Genomic DNA, 17,400 nt, shown 5'->3' with positions numbered 1-17,400 from the left:
AATGTGAACAGCCACTGTGTGCTGTCCATTGTATCATTGAGGGGCGTTTTTAACGCCTGCTTTTAATGCCAGTGTGAACTTAGCCTTACAGAGCAGAGATAACAGAAGAATATATTGTGTCTCACCTGTGCTGCTCTCTGTAGGAGTGTCATTCTCTTTGAATGTCCTCATCATTCCAGCCTCCTCTGTATATTGCTGATCATCCCTCATATACGTCTCTTCTACTTCACCCTCAACTTTCATGTTCATCTGATCTTTACCCTAAACCAACAGAATGGCAGAAAATATCATCTGTAACATAGAAGTATTTATGATGTGAGATCACATGTCAGAGTTTTCAGTCACTTTATGTTACAGACCTTCAACTCCACCTACCTGATGATGGTGATGGATGGTGTGACCTTTCTGTGCGGAATCCCGGGAATACAGAGGAAGGGGACATCTCTCTGGTGGGTTCCTCTTATTAGGTGGCTCCATTATATCTTTGTGTCCTGAAAACTTCTCCATCACACCATACTCCTCATCCTCCTCTTTAAACTCTTCTTTAATAACAATATTATAATCCCAGAGATTTCCACTCTGAAAGATATAATAATTATTATACATTGTAACAAACATGCTGTGTATAAATCAGAACTATCAGTGATTGTTCCTCATCTACCTGATGATGGTGGGGGATGGTGTGACCTTCCTGTGTGGAATCCCGGGAATACAGAGGACGGGGACATCTCTCTGGTGGGTTCCCATTACTGGATCCATCTGTAGGAAACACACACACTGACTGAATACATTTTTTCTATGTGTTTATCAGATGATGGGGGATCTAGGTGGAGCCTCCGTACTGCTCTCTCCTTTACAATAAAGTCTCCTCTTACCCGGTGATGTGAGGGGCGGCTGATTGTCCATCATGACGTCCTTGTAGAGATCCTTGTGTCCTTCTAAATACTCCCACTCCTCCATGGAGAAATAGACAGTGACATCCTGACACCTTATAGGAACCTGACACACACAATGATACAGTCACCATCCAGACACATCCCTTGTCTGTTACTGGATAATGTCCCAGAATTCCCAGCACCGCTCACCTCTCCTGTCAGCAGCTCCATCATCTTCTTGGTGACTTCTAGAATCTTCTGCATGTTGTGTCTCTCAGGTTTTAGGGAGTCACATGGAGGCACTGTGATGGTCATATGATCTCCAGACTTTAGAAGAGGAAAACTCTGCATTGGAAAACCAATATAAATATAATGTTAAAATCCCAGAATCCTCCTCACCTCTCCAGTCAGGTCTGTGTTTTATTATTCAAGATAAGAATAATGTCATGTTACCCCCCAGATTCCTCCTCACCTTTCTGGTCAGGTTTGTGTTTTAATAATAGAGATAAGAGTGATGTCATGTGACCTCCCAGAATCCTCCTCACCTCTCCGGTTTGTGTTTTATTAATAGAGATAAGAGTGATGTCATGTGACCTCCCAGAATCCTCCTCACCTCTCCGGTCAGCAGGTAGATGATCTCCAGGGTGAGGTTTAGTATCTTCTCAGTCATCTGACTCCGGTCCTCCTCCATCTTCATTGATGTGGTCATATGGTCTTTGTAGGTTTCTCTGTAGATGAAGAATGATTTGCACTGTATTGGTTGTACAATATTAACCACTTGCCGACCGCCGCACGCCGATGTACGTCGGCAGAATGGCACGGGCAGGCATAAGGGCTTACATGTACGTCCCTTGCCTCCCGCGGGTCGGGGGCCCGATCGGGCCCTCGCCCGGTGCCTGCGGCGGTCGGTTTTCGTTCGGGAGCGATCCCGGACGAGGGGACGGCCATTCATTCATGGCCACCCCCTCGCGATCGCTCCCGACGAATGGAAATCCCCGGTGACATCACTTCCTCTCCTGTAATGTAAACACAGGAGAGGAAGTGATGTATTCTCTCCTCCGTGTCGGTATTTTTCGTTCCGACACGGAGGAGAGCGGATCGGTGAGTTGCACCAACACACCCCACACACAGTAGAACATGCCAGGCACACTCACACCCCCCCTTTACCCCCCGATCACCCCCCCAATTACCCCTGCCCCCCAGTCACAGTGACACCAATGTCATTTTTTTTTTTTTTTTTTTTTTTTTTGCATTGGTGTCATTTGTGACTGTAATAACTGTTAGGGCAGTTAGGGTTAGCCCCCTTTAGTTCTAATGTACCCCCCTAACCCCCCCAATAAAGGTTTAACCCCGTGATCACCCCCCGTCGCCAGTGTCACTAAGGCTGGGTTCACATGGCAGCGGTTTATGAGAACGAATGTGATTCGCACCGCACTGCAGTGCAAATCACATCCGATCTCTGTGCGATTCGAGTTCAGCCATTCGCCGCACCCGCCGCAAATTCGCACGGGACCCTTTTTTGGCCCGCAGCAGAATCGGATCGCATGGGTGTTCACACCATGCGATCCGAGTTTGCAGATCGCACTGCGATATGCGAACTGATCTGGGGGTGTCAGTAACATTTCACTGACACTCCCAGCAGTTCGCATAGGGCAGTGTGAACTGCCGCCGGGAGGCATGCGATGCGGGAACCCGCCGCGGATTCGCGGCGTTTCCGCATCGCTCCAGTGTGAACCCAGCCTAATAAGCGATCATTTTTCTGATCGCCGTATTAGTGTCACAGGTGACGCTAGTTAGGCAGGTAGGTATTTAGGTTCGCCGCAGCTTTTTATAGCGCCAGGGACCCCCATATACTACCGCATAAAGCCCCCTGATTGCCCCCTAGTTAACCCTTTCACCAGTGATCACCATATAACTGTTACAGGTGACGCTGGTTGGTTAGTTATTTTTTTATAGTTTCAGGGCACCCGCCATTTATTACCTAATAAAGGTTTAACCCCCTGATCACCCGGCGGGTGTCATTTGTGACTAATAACTGTTAGGGCAGTTAGGGTTAGCCCCCTTTAGTTCTAAGGTACCCCCCTAACCCCCCCAATAAAGGTTTAACCCCGTGATCACCCCCCGTCGCCAGTGTCACTAAGGCTGGGTTCACATTGCAGCGGTTTATGAGAACGGATGTGATTCGCACCGCACTGCAGTGCAAATCACATCCGATCTCTGTGCGATTCGAGTTCAGCTATACAGATAGTATGGCTGAATTCGTGTCGCACCCGCCGCACCCGCCGCAAACTCGCACGGGACCCTTTTTTTGGTCCGCAGCAGAATCGGATCGCATGGGTGTTCACACCATGCGATCCAAGTTTGCAGATCGCACTGCGATATGCGAACTGATCTGGGGGTGTCATTAACATTTCACTGACACTCCCAGCAGTTCGCATAGGGCAGTGTGAACTGCCGCCGGGAGGCATGCGATGCGGGAACCCGCCGCGCATTCGTGGCATTCCCGCATCGCTCCAGTGTGAACCCAGCCTAATAAGCGATCGTTTTTCTGATCGCTGTATTAGTGTCACAGGTGACGCTAGTTAGGCAGGTAGGTATTTAGGTTCGCCGCAGCTTTTTATAGCGCCAGGGACCCCCATATACTACCGCATAAAGCCCCCTGATTGCCCCCTAGTTAACCCTTTCACCAGTGATCACCATATAACTGTTACAGGTGACGCTGGTTGGTTAGTTATTTTTTTTATAGTTTCAGGGCACCCGCCATTTATTACCTAGTCTCACTAGTGTACCCCTAAATTTAGGGGTGTCTACTTTCTAAAATGGGGTCATTTGGGGGGGGGGGGGGGGTTTGTGCCATCTTGGCATTTTATGGCCTTCAAAACTGTAACGCCCTTAGAAAGCCTGAAGGCGGTGCTTGGTTTTCGGGGCCCCGTACGCGGCTAGGCTCCCAAAAAGTCCCACATATGTGGTATCCCCGTACTCAGGAGAAGCAGCAGAATTTATTTTGGGGTGTCATTTCACATACGCCCATAGCATGTGTGAGCAATATATCATTTAGTGACAACTTTGTGTAAAAAAAAAAAAAAAAAATTTTTTTTTGTCATTATTCAATCGCTTGAGGCAAAAAAATAAAATATTCAATGGGCTCAACATGCCTCTTATCAATTTCCTTAGGGGGTCTACTTTCCAAAATGGGGTCATTTGGGGGGGTTTTGTACTGCCCTGCCATTTTAGCCCCTCAAGAAATGAGATAGGCAGTCGTAAACTAAAAGCTGCGTAAATTCCAGAAAACGTACCTTAGTTTGTAGATGTGACAACTTTTGCGCAAACCAATAAATATACAATTATTTACTTTTTTTTTACCAAAGACATGTGGCTGAATACATTTTGGCCTAAATGTATGACTAAAATTGAGTTTATTGGATTTTTCTAATAACAAAAAGTAGAAAATATCATTTTTTTTCAAAATTTGCGGTCTTTTTACGTTTATATCGCAAAAAATAAAAATCGCAGAGGCAATCAAATACCATCAAAAGAAAGCTCTATTTGTGGGAAGAAAAGGACGCAAATTTTGTTTGGGTACAACATTGCATGACCGCGCAATTACCAGTTAAAGCAGCGCAGTGCCAAAGTGTAAAAAGACCTCTGGTCATTTACCAGCAAAATGGTCCGGTCTGAAAGTGGTTAAGATGGAGATGTAATGGGGTTAATAGTCGGGCTGCCCTCAGTGGGAATCGGTGCATATGTACAAAGCTGCTTCCCTCTAGTGTCTGTAATTGTAAATAGCTTTTGCTTGGTAAATATCAGACAGACAATTGGTTATAGACAGGTACTTTCTGTCCCTGCTAGTGGGATCAGAAACCCCAGAGGACAGGACCACATGACCTTCCATGCAAGAGCTGCTGCTGCTGTATTTCATGCAGACCAAAAGCAGAAACTATTAGGCAAGTGTTCCTGTGTTCTAATAAATTTACTATTGCAGCACATGTGTGAATCTGAAGTCTGGTGACAGAAGTGTCTGTCTTATTGTTATTATTTCACAGACACAGTGACAATTAGCTAGGTTTGTGCTGTTGTATGTGTGTGTAGTGGTCACTCTGCGCTATAATATTGGGTAAACTTTTTTCAAAATAGAGTTTATATGAAGCATTTGTTAACTTAGCTTACTTCTATTCCTTCTGGTCTGAGAATTTCTAGCTAGCTTTAGCTCAGGGCTCAGAAAAAATTATAAGATAGAGCCAGGTTAGGCACCTGATGACCCCCCACCCTTAATCTTGTCTGACCAAGCTTCATGCTCAGATTAAGGGTTAGATATGGATTTTTAGGGAAATCTCACCCATTTTTTGCTCAAATCTATACTAGACTAAAAGGGGTTGGTTTATGAAAACTGGAGAGTGCAAAACCTGATGCAGCTCTGTACAGAAACCAATCAGCTTCCAGGTTTCACTACCAAAGCTTAATTGAACAAGCTGAACTGAGAAGCTGATTGGCTACCATGCTCAGCTGATTTTGCACTCTCCAGTTTTAGTAAACGAACCCCAAAGGATCTAGTATGTATTACAGGAGGGAATCTATTTGTTTATCACTCATTCTTGCCCTACGATGTGCTACAGCAACATTTCTAAAAGAAACAGCTCACAGACCCCCTACAGAGATTCGCCAAAATTACATAGCAAACCCTTGGAGGAGAAACTAGCGATTAAATACCATTTGCCAACAATGTTAAACAATTTCTTTCCTTTGTAAATGTCAGCGCTGCTGCAGCACTTTCTGTACATCACAGAGATGCCCCTTCACGGGCAGGATTAGGACCTTCCCCAGGCATGTTATGTAAAGGAAAAGGAAGATACAGCTGCACACCACCATCAATCCACGTATTTTATTAATACATAATGACTGCCACAAAGACAAGGACACAGAAGAGGTGACGTGTTTCACACTTAACTAATGCTTCTTCAAAACCAGGAGTCTTGAGGAAGCACTAGTTAAGTGTGAAACGCGTCACCTCTCCTGTGTCCTTGTCTTGGTGGCAGTCATTATGAGGTTTATATTATTATTATTATTATTCAGGATTCATATAGCGCCAACAGCTTGCGCAGTGCGTTATATAGTAATAAATCTATGTGGGATCGATGGTGGGGTGAGGCCGTATCTTCCTTTTCTCTTACCTTGGTGGCGAGCCGTGGCTTGCACTCAGCCCATTTTGATCCATTGGATTGTCATCACCCGGAGCAGTGTTACTTTTCTCTGGATCTCCATGTTATGTAAAGGAATTGGACATGTATAAAGTTTCACTTCAAGCAATTAAATAATCACTGCTCCTGGCCAAACGGCGCAACATCTTGTTTTTATTTTACTTTTACCATAGTAATATTTTGATGGTGTTTGCTGCAGCTTTGTATTTTTAGTGTTAGTTTAGTTTGCTCTTATCTAGCGTGGAATTTCTGTTTTCTGTTTTCTGCCTTCAAACAGGATTTTTAAAAATAGTTTCTGCATTGGTACCTTACTTTTTAACACCCCTTGCCTATTAGAAATGCCCAGAAAACTGGTATTTTTAATTTGACAGATTAAGGTCCCACTGATTTCAATAGGGGTTGGGTTTGGCATCCGAACTTCTTTGAAGTTCAACGAACAACACTTCAACCGAACCCGGGAATGTTCATCTCATCTCCAGTGAGAAGGAGACTCATCTCCAAAATGAAGAGAATGTTCCGGCCCCGTAAGTGGGGGAAATGTTCTGCCCCTGAAGGGGTTAATCTAGGTCTCCACATTATATATGTGTGTATCATCATCTGCTGGAGATAAAAGACATCACAGTGACTATGGAGGAAGAGGACGGACATGACGGGGGGTTACTGGGTGTAAATAGAAAATAAGATCTTATTACCTTATTACTGTAGAACACTATCTATGTTATCGTCTAATCTCTGAATTTCCTATATTGTTACCCTCCCCCTTCCCAATGTTATTCCCTTAGTTATAGTTGTACAGGCTGACTAGCGGCTCAATGTGGTGATCTCCCAGACCTACAGCGTGAACCCATTTGGGGTAGGCTGCATTGGGCCATCAAGATTTGAACAAAACCTTTTTTCCTGACAGGCTCCATGGCAGCATACATGTGGGTTAGCTCCGCCTCCATAACCACCCAATAGGACCCCTCTCCCATAAATCTTTGCTCCAGGCTGCTATCCGTGTTCCTTTTTTGTCCTCCTCCGTAGGACAGGTGTTCTCCTACCTGAAGATATGTTCACCGCGATCAAAATCGGCCGATTGCCAAGCTATGTTCCTCCGATAGGCCCTGTCTGTTAAGCATGGGTATGGAGTGAATGGCAGAGTAGCGCTGAAGATTTGGATTTAGGACAATGCGCACGGCTTGTTGCCTACTGTTGTGAGGTGGCCCTTATCTGCCAGGATGACCGGTGGTGTGTGTCTGATAAGTTCGGCCGGATGATCGTTGGTGGAGTGGTGAGAATTTTAAAACCTTTACATGGCAGCAGTGTGTTTGTGTTACCTGTCTTTTTTTCTGTGTCTTCCCGGCTGGTTCTATGCTTTGACACTGATGCTTCTGCGTTCCAGCAGCCTCTTTCTCCTATTTCCGGGGTCCAGCGCGGCGTTCTGCGCATGCGCAGACCTGATCCGAAGCGAGGCTTGCGCGCGGGCGCCTAGCGTCTAATGTCGCCGATGATGTCATGGGCGCCACATTTAAAATCCAGAGAGCTGTCAGAGCCCTGGGAATGATTGCAGGATATTCAGTGACTTCCCGGGGCTATTCTCTGGACAATACAAGGTAGGATGATGTCTGGTTTTGTATTTTGTTTCTCTCTGAGTGATGGTTAGCTGCTTATGGGGGTTGATTATTTTACAGTCAGCGATCAGTAGTCATGGATGCCTCACTGCTCCCTAGTGACCAGCCCGCTTGTAACAGGTATGTACATAGCTGGTTTGCTGTGTATATTTGGAGAATTATTTTTAGCATTTGATACCAGCTGGTCTTTTTCTTTCTGTCTCTCTCTTGTATATTTCCTTATAGCCCTTCTAGATCCGAACCGCAGTATAGTGCTCATAGTCGCAGTGGATCGTCAAAATCGCACCACCATAAATCATCTGCAAAGTCTAGTCATCATAGATCTTCCAGATCTGAACAGCGCAGTAGAGATTATTCACATCCCCCTTCTGCTCACTCTAGTAAGAAACCCAAAAAATCATGTTGGGGTTGCAGGATGCCTGTTGCATCAGACAAGTCGCTTTGCGATCATGGTTTTTCTAAAGCCGCAGATGAGAGAGATGGTGCAAATCAACGTCTGGAGTCAATGGTGAGATGGGTAGTAAAGGAGTCCTTGCAACAAAGGGAAGCTCAACAATCTATTGAGTACAATGTCCTCCGGTCACAAGTGGGTCTTCGTCAACAGTCCAAGATTAAGGTTTGTCTGCACAACAGTTCCAGGCTCAGAGGAGAAGAACCAGGTCCTATTGACCTATGTAAGTTGTTTACTAGATCAAGGCGCAGTCGTTCCCATGCCAGGCGACAAACGTGGCGAAGGCATGTACTCCCCTCTGTTTATGATACAGAAAAAAAACAGCACATGGAGGCCGGTGATAGATTTGACCCACCTCAATTCCTTTATTTGCAAGGAAAAATTTAAGATGGAATCTCTGCAGTCAGTGCATCTGGAAGATTGGTTAATATCAATCGATTTGAAGGATGCATATTTCTACGTGCCGGTAGCAAAGGATTTTAAGCAATATCTCCGTTTCGCAGTAGGCGAACAACACCTACAGTTTACATGTCTCCCTTTCGGGTTAACAACATCACCTCAGGTCTTCCCCAAAGTCCTTTTAGCTGTGGTAGCTCTTCTCCGAATCAAGGGTGTTCGTCTCCACCATTATCTGGATGATTTGCTCCTATTGTCCCAGGACAGAGATCAGATCTTGAGTCACAAGAGTTTAGTCATCTTCACTCTGCAAAAGTTTGGGTGGCTCCTGAATCTAGAGAAGAACCACCTGGAGCCGACACAAGCTCTTGTGTTTCTAGGGGCCCAGTTCGATACGTAAAGCCGCGTACACACGGGCGGACTGTCTGGCCAACTAAGTCCGTCAGACAATCCGACAGACAGTCCGTCCTACTTTTGAATGAACGGACTTGACCACACACGAACAGACAGTCCATTGAAAGCTTGCGCGATGACGTGTACAGCACGTACGACGGGACTAGAAATACGACGTCCAATACACTGCAATGCAACCTTCGGCCGTGTAAATCCTTTCTGAGCATGCGCCATACTTAGTCCGTCCAACTTGCCTACTCACGAGCGGACTGTCCGCTGAAACCAAAGTTGGACGGACAATATTACGGAAATTCCGAAAGACTTAGTCCGCCAGACTGTCCACTGAAAAAGTCAGCTGAAGCCCACACATGAGTAGACTGTCCGCTGAAATGTGTTTCAGCGGACTAAGTTGGACAGACAGTCCGCCCGTGTGTACGCGGCCTTAGAAGGCACTATCTCCCTGCCAGAGGAAAAGATCGGAGTGATCCGAGACAGGATTCACACGGCTTTGGCATCATCTCATCTTTCAGCTCTCCAATGCCTGAAAGTGATTGGCACAATGACAGCCACTATCCCGATGGTGAAGTGGGCCCAGTGGCACACTCGTCCCTTCCAGAAAGGGTTTCTGCAGCAGTGGGATTCATCCAGCCAGACAATGCATATTTCTCACTCCAGCGATGAGGACGTCCCTCCTCTGGTGGCTTCAAGGGAAGAATCTACGCAAACATCATTCAATAGTTCCCATTTTGTGGGTTACAGTAACGTCAGACGCCAGCAACCGAGGATGGGGCGCTCATTGCCTTTCAGACGTGGCTCAGGGCAGGTGGACATTCCCGTCACAAGGGGTTGTCTCCAGCATTCTGGAGTTAAGAGCAGCCTTTCAGGCACTTCTAGCATTTCGCCATCTAGTGGCGGGGTCATCAGTAATGCTAAGGTTGGACAACACAACCGCGGTGGCCTATATAAGGAAACAATGGGGGACTAGCAGTTGGTCCCTATTACGGGAAGTAGAGCCGATAATGAATTGGGCTCACAAGAATGTATCCAACATTTCTGCTGTTTACATTCCAGGGATCCAGAATGCTCAAGCAGACTTTTTGTCACGTGTCAGAATGGACAACAACGAATGGTCCCTCCACAGGGACGTTTTCGATTGGCTTCTGACACTGGGAGTATCTCCAGAGGTTGATCTGTTCACTTCGCCATGCAATCGCAAGATGCCCAAATACTACTCGAGGTTCAGGGACCCTCAGGCATTCGGGACAGATGCCCTCACGGATTGTTGGAAGTTTCGGAGAGCCTACGCCTTCCCTCCAGTTCCTGTGATTCTGCAATTCCTTTGGAGGCTCAGAGTAGAGAAGGTGGAGATCATTGCGGTGATCCCATTCTGGCCCAACAGGCCGTGATTTCCCCTGTTACTGCTCCTCAGCTATCGAGATCCAGTTCCCCTTCCTCTCAGGCCAGACCTACTATCCCAGGGCACATTGTTACACCCGTCCTGTCTACACCTCAGGGTGTGGTTTCTGAGAGGGGAAGGCTAGAAGCTCTAGCGTTTCCAACCCTTCTTAGTGCTAGATGGAAGAGTACGAATAGAGTATATGAACGTATATGGTCCAGGTTCGTGGTCCACATGTCTTCCAGATCAAATTTGTGTAATTCTCCGGCAGTTCAAGATATATTGCCTTTCCTTCAATCAGGTCTGGACTTATCTCTGGCAGTTAGCTCTTTAAGAGTACAAGTATCAGCCATTTCAGCCTTCACAGGAGTTTAGTGGGTAAATCATGCTTTAGTAAGGCAATTCTTTAAAGGGAGCCATTAGGCTTAGGCCTCAAAGAAGACCCAGGTTCCCCAAATGGGACCTTCCTTTAGTGCTGGACTTTCTTTCTAATCTCTGGGGAGATCCGAACGATCCTTTGTCTTTAGAAGATCTCACTCTCAAGACTGTTTTCTTGGTGGCAATAACTTCAGCCAAAAGGGTGTCGGAGATTAGGAGTCTTGGGTGGGTGGAACCGTTTCTGACTTTCTTTCCGGACAGAGTAGTTCTGATTCCTATGTTAGGATCAAATCCGAAAGTTACGTCAATAAATCAGGAACTTGTTTTACCTACGTTTAAAGATGTCAGACAACCAAGAAGTTCATCCTTTGGATGTTGGTCGCATGTTGAAACAATATCTGGAAGCTACAGCTTCGTTCAGATGAACAGATTTTCTTTTTGTACTTCTCCACGGCAAGAACAAAGGGATGTGAGCCTCAATCGGATCAATCTCATCTCGGATCGTTCAAACTATTCAAAGGGCATACAAGGCAAAGGGCTTTGTTCCTCCTGAGGCAGTGACGGCTCATTCGACTCGGGGGGATCTCGACCTCATGGGCAGCATCTCGGCATGTCGCACCGGAAATGATCTGTAGAGCAGCCTCTTGGTCATCAATTATACTTTTGTTTCCCATTATTGTGTTGAACCAGCTGCACTTTCTTCCGTTCATTTTGGTTTACAAGTATTGTCGGTGGACAACGTGAAATACATTTTTGGTTTCTTTGCTCAACATTTTAACCCACACGCGAGTTATTTCCCACACGTAGGCTGCCATGGAGCCTGTCAGGTAAATGGAAAATTTATATCAAATACTTACCGTAATTTTCCTTTCCTGATAGGCTCCATGGCAGCAGGAGTTCCCTCCCGAATGTCTGGAGTAGGCTAGTTACGGAACACGGATAGCAACTAGGAGCAAAGATTTATGGGAGAGGGGTCCTATTGGGAAGTTATGGAGGCGGGGCTAACCCACACGTATGCTGCCATGGAGCCTATCAGGAAAGGAAAATTACGGTAAGTATTTGATATAAATTTTCAATTTTGTATGCCTTTACAATGTTTTTTATTACAATGATATGTACCATTTGCAACAATCTTAAAGAGGGATTCCACCTACAAAAACAAATATTAAAAGCCAGCAGCTATAAATAATACAGCTGCTTTTAATAAATGGATTGTCGGCAGCCGAGACCGAGCGATCGATCGGTCTCGGCTGCTGCCGCCGCCATTCTCGGTGGGGGAATCTGGAAGTGAAGAGTTGCGGCTTCACTTCCCGGTTCCCTACTGCGCATGCGCGAGTCGTGCAACGCAATGGGAATGGTCCACGCTGTCTCTGGGACTCGTGTGTGTCCCAGCAGACAGTGCGCCGGGACAGGAAGAGGCGTAGACTCCCACGGGAGTCTATGCCCGGAAGTGGGTGCAAATACCTGTCTTAGACACGTATCTGCACCCCCCTCCCCCCTGAAAGGTGCCAACTGTGACACCGGAGGGGGGGAGGGTTCCGATGAGTGGAAGTTCCACTTTAGGGTGGAACCCCGCTTTAATTGTTATGTCCTCTTTTGATAAAATAAAAAAATGTATGAAGAAAGATCTTATTACCTCCTCTGCTGCCACTTCCAGCAACGTCTTCTCTCTACTTCCTCCCGACTCACCTCTCACCCGGAACTTCCTATTTATACCTGACATCACTTCCTGTCTGTATTGCATAGAAACGTCCTGTATCGTATAAGAGAGATCACCGCCTTGTGGAGCTCACAGGTACTGCAGTCCCGAGAATGTTGGGAGCCGTGATCTCCTTTCTGACAGTAAAAGTATAAAGCTTCGTACACATGATTAGATTGTTGGCCAACAAAACCGTGGACTTCTGTCCGAAGGGCGTGGGCCCAAACTTGTCTTGCATACACAAGGCACACAATTGTTGGCCAACAATCACGAACGTAGTGACGTACTACAGGGTTTTTCAGATCTTTAGCGCCACTCTTTGGGCTCCTTCTGCTAATTTCGTGTTAGTAGAAGTTTGGTGAGTGTTGATTCGCACTTTTCTTTTCGCCCTTTTCATTTTGTGCTTTTCATTTTTTTCTTGAACGGGCGTTCGTCATCCAGACATGTTACGGAATCGGAGGAGATAACTTGTTATTTATTATTGGCCTTGGAGTTATTGCTTTGACATCATTTTTTGGGTTGAATAATGATTTTATTTGATATATTTTCTATATTTTAGATGCATAGAATGCACTTTTTGGTTAAGTTCTATTGGCAGATAGCATGTCTGATTTTATTTGTTTTCTTTTCTTAATGCACAATAAAAAAAATTGTGGAGAATAGTACTTGGCTATGTGTTTTACTTCAAATGACAGTTTGGGAGTAGGCAGTACATTTTATAAAATAGAATCTAAAATTAACAAGGGACACCAACATAGTTGTATCTTTGATCTTATAAACTACGGGATAATGGTGTTGTGGTAACTTGCCCCCCCCCCCCCCAACAAAGAGCATAAAAATATTATTATTGATATCACTAGAAAAAAAAAGCCTTTGAAAATGTGTTTGCAATAACTCCATCAGTATCACCAGCAAAGCAGCTTCATTATTATCCCATTAAAGAAGAAGAGAATGTGCGCTGCATTTGGAGATTTCATAATTTGCCACGTCACGAATGTTAATTCTCCAATACGAACGCTAGTTTACAAGACCGACCGCTTCCGGCTCGTCCTTGCTTCCGAGCATGTGTGTTTGTACTTTGGACTTTTGTCCGACGGACTTGTGTACACACGTTTGGAAAATCCAACAACAGAAAATTTTAAAACCTGCCATCCAACATTTGTCCGCAGAAAATCCGACAACAATCTTCCGATGGAACGTACAACGGTCGGATTTTCCACCAACAGCCTGTCAACACACATTTCCCATTGGAAAATCCAATCGTGTGTACGAGGCTTTACTCCGACATCAACAGAAAGGCAGTGGGAGTGTGTGATCAGGTAAGTACAAATAATGCTGGAATGGGGTTACACTTCATGCTCACTGACACCAACAATGGGGCTTCTACAGGGCTTTTTTCAGCGAGAACATGGGGGAATACAGTTGTGGCACTTTCAGCACTGAACGTATGCATTGGCAAAGGGTGCATGAGGAGCGGTTGATGCTAGCTGCTGGGGTATCTTTTGTTGAGCGAAGTATGTATTGCTGCTCGGGGGGGGGGGGGGGAGTCTTAGGACCCTTTCACACTGATTCATTTTTGCTGTGTAATTACTTCCCGTTAAACCCTAAGGGACTCTTCAAACCACTGGGCTGCAGGTGTGGTGCGTTTTTTACAGTCCTGCATGCTGCATCTTTGGTACACTTTTCAAAAGCACACCAAAAATGCAGCTCCTCATCGAAAATGAATGGAAAATGTATCAAAAATGTACCATGGTTATATTTTTGGTGCATTTTTTTGAGTCATGCCTCACAGCTGCATGATTGGAAAACACACCAGAAATGCATAAAAAAATGCATGTGTTTTCAATGGAGTAGTGTGAAAGCACCCTTATGTTGCTGGGAGGAATCTACTGTTGAGAAACAGTTTTCATAGATATAAAATTTTGCAAACAGGTCATTTTCCTCCTTCATTGATGTGTGCTGATGAGGCTGCACTGATAAGGTGGCACTGGTGGGCACTAATAGGTGGCACTGATAGGTAGCACTGATAAGTGGCACTAATAGGTGGCACTGGTGGGTACTAATAGGTGGCACTGATAGGTAGCACTGATAAGTGGCACTAATAGGTGGCACTGATAGGTAGCACTGATAAGTGGCACTAATAGGTGGCACTGATAGGTAGCACTGATAAGTGGCACTAAAAGGTGGCACTGGTAGGTGACACTGATAGGCAGCACTGATGATGAGGCACCGATTGGCACTACTGATCGGTGGCACTGGTGGGCACATATGAGGCAGCGGCTCTCCATATTCGGAACAGATGCCCCTCTGTCAGAAGCCGTGATCGGGTTTCTTTTTCTCCTTATGCTGTCAGCGTGAGGAAAAAAAATTGCTGATTACCGGCTGTATTTATATCACGTGATCAGCTGTCATTGGCTGACAGCTGATCCTGTGGTAAGGGGTCGGGATCAGCCCCTTACTCCGATCAATGATAAGCTGAGTCTCATGACTCGCTGATCACAGAGCACGCTGCTACTCATGCAGGCAACTCATGCACGGGAGGATGTACATGGATGCCCTCATGGCAATTGAGGCCCCCGCTGTAGCTGTCTCTCGGCTAAAGCACAGGTGTGAAGGGGTTAAAGTTTGCTGCACAACATTTAGACAATACTGGGAGAATATAGTCTGGTCAGCTGAGAGCAACATTGAACTCTTTGGATGCCATAATACACACCATGTTTGGAGGGCAAATGCCTTTGCACATCACCCCAAAAACACCCCCATACCAACAGTGAGGTTTGGACGTTGGAACATCATGGTGTGGGTAGGGCTGTTGTTCAGCATACGGCACTGGCAAACTTCATATCATTGAAGGAAGCATGATGTAAATATGTACCAAGACATTCTTGATAAAAATCTGCTGCCATCTACCAGGATGATGAAGTTAAAAAGAGGGTGGACATTTCAGCAAGAAAGACAATGATCCCAAAACACAAAGCCAAGGAAACTCTCAATTGGTTTCAAAGAAAGAAACTAAAGCTGCTAGAATGGCCCAGCCAATCACCTGACTTGAATCCAATAGAAAATCTATGGAAAGATCTAAAGAGAAGAGTTCATAGAAGAGGCCCACGGAACCTTCAAGATTTCAAGATTTGGAGACTGTATGGAAGAATGGGCCAAAATCACACCTGAGCATGTTTTTCGCCATACGGGAGCCTACGTCTTGGAGCTGCCATTACCAAAGGATTTTGTACCAAGTATTAATTACATTTCAGTTAGCATGTTAAAGCGGGAGTCCGCCGGGACTCCGCGTTTTTCTTTTTTTTAAAAGCCAGCAGCTACAAATACTGCAGCTGCTGACTTTTAAAATAGTGGCACTTACCTGTCCAGCGCGCCCGCGATGTCGGCACCCGAAGCCGATCTCTAGATCATCTCTCGGGTGCTGCCGCCGCCATCTTGGGTATGGGAATCAGGAAATGGAGCCTTTCGGCTTCATTTCCTGGTTCCCTACTGCGCATGCGCGAGTCGCGCTGCGCAATAAGGACGGTCCCCGCTGCCTCTGGGATCTGTGTGTTTCCCAGCAGGCAGCGGGGCACTTGCGGAAAGGGGCGGGCACTTGCGGAAAGGGGCGTAATCTACGCCCCTTTCTGCAGAGAGCTATCCCGGAAGTGGGTGCAGATACCTGTACTGTACAGGTATCTGCACCCCCTCCCCCCTGAAAGGTGCCAATTGTGGCGCCGGAGGGGGGTAGGGTTCCGATGAGCGGAAGGTCCACTTTTCCCCTGTGTCATTCCATTCTATTACACAGAACTTAATTGATGAACTTATTTGTTTTGGTGTCTTTGTGTGTATTGATTGTATGGGTTGTCACCGACATGTGGTGAAAATTTCATGCCAATAGCACCTTTAGAAATATATTTACCTAGAAAAATGGTGACATGTTCAATACTTATTTTTCCTGCTGTTTTTTTATGACAGCAGACACAATAGTGGATAAAATAGCGGTCTTTTTGTTATGTCACGCGATATTACCGCAAATCTCAGTAAGAAACGCATTAAAAGTTAATTTTAGGGGGCACAAAAACGCAATACATTACACAATATGTTGGTATAATATAAAAGCCAATGTTGCACTGAGTAAATAGATACCCAACATGTCAAACCTTAAACTTGCGTGCACCTGTGAAATGGTGACACACTTCAGTACCCTATGTTTTCCAGTGGTGGTGCTTTAAAAGTCCCCTATTGATCAGATCAGTTTAGCATTAAAAAGGAGGTCTGGTGCTAGAATAATTGCTCTTATCCTGGCACGCGCAGTGATGTGTGACGTGTGTATCGCAATTGATGTTTTCAAGCGTAGGACCTCCCAGCCATGCACATTTTCATTTGTATGTGCGTATATGTGGGGCTGAGTTTTTAAGGGGGGATTTATCTGCTTGGGTGTGACTTTCATTTTTTACAATGAAAAATATATATTTTTTTTGCTTAAAGCGGAGTTCCGCCTACATTTTTTTTTTTAAAAGTCAGCAGCTACAAATACTGGAGCTGCTGACTTTTAAAATAAGGACATTTACCTGTCCAGGGCGCCTGCGATGTCCTCACCTGAAGCCAACCCATCCCTCAGCTCTGGGTGGAGGCGCCGGGAACTTCAGTAAGGTAATCAGGAAGTGAAGCCTTGCGGCTTCACAGCCCGGTTCCCTAATGCGCATGCGCGAGTCACGCTGCACGTTCTGAGTGGTCTCTGCTGTCTTCTGGGACCTGTATGTCTCCCAGAAGACAGCGAGGGGAAGGAGGAGGGTCCAGACATGGCGTAGATCGCAGAAAAATTCTGCAGCGATCTATCGCCGGAAGCGGGAGCAAATAACTGTATAAGAAAGGTATCTGCTCCCACCTGAAAGGTGCCAAATGTGACACCGGATGGGGAGGGGAACTGGATATGCGGAAGTTCCATTTTTGGGTGGAACTCCACTTGAACTGTTTTTTTTTCCATCACGTAGTGGACAAAAAGTTCCCTATGTGATGATTTTT

The 17,400-nt window shown here is 45.7% G+C and overlaps 2 protein-coding genes across 2 annotated transcripts in view; both read right to left on the bottom strand.

Moving 5' to 3' along the window:
* LOC143989513 (uncharacterized) overlaps positions 1 to 17,400 on the bottom strand; it is a 283,774-nt gene that overhangs the window by 18,437 nt on the left and 247,937 nt on the right. The gene's annotated exons all lie outside the window — the stretch shown is intronic.
* On the bottom strand, positions 980 to 12,385 carry LOC143989504 (gastrula zinc finger protein XlCGF53.1-like). Its single transcript, XM_077489644.1, has 3 exons — positions 12,331 to 12,385; positions 1,489 to 1,603; positions 980 to 1,220 (listed from the first exon to the last, which is right to left on the bottom strand). Exons 2-3 carry the CDS (start codon positions 1,582 to 1,584, stop codon positions 990 to 992), a joined length of 327 nt encoding a protein of 108 aa, XP_077345770.1. The 5' UTR covers positions 1,585 to 1,603; positions 12,331 to 12,385; the 3' UTR covers positions 980 to 989.

Source organism: Lithobates pipiens, unplaced genomic scaffold, assembly GCF_037356315.1.
Source record: "Lithobates pipiens isolate NorthernLeopardFrog02 unplaced genomic scaffold, aLitPip1_a1.2 Scaffold_18, whole genome shotgun sequence".
In the NCBI taxonomy this organism is placed as follows: Eukaryota; Metazoa; Chordata; class Amphibia; order Anura; family Ranidae; genus Lithobates; species Lithobates pipiens.
This window is presented reverse-complemented; position numbering and strand designations above follow the sequence as displayed.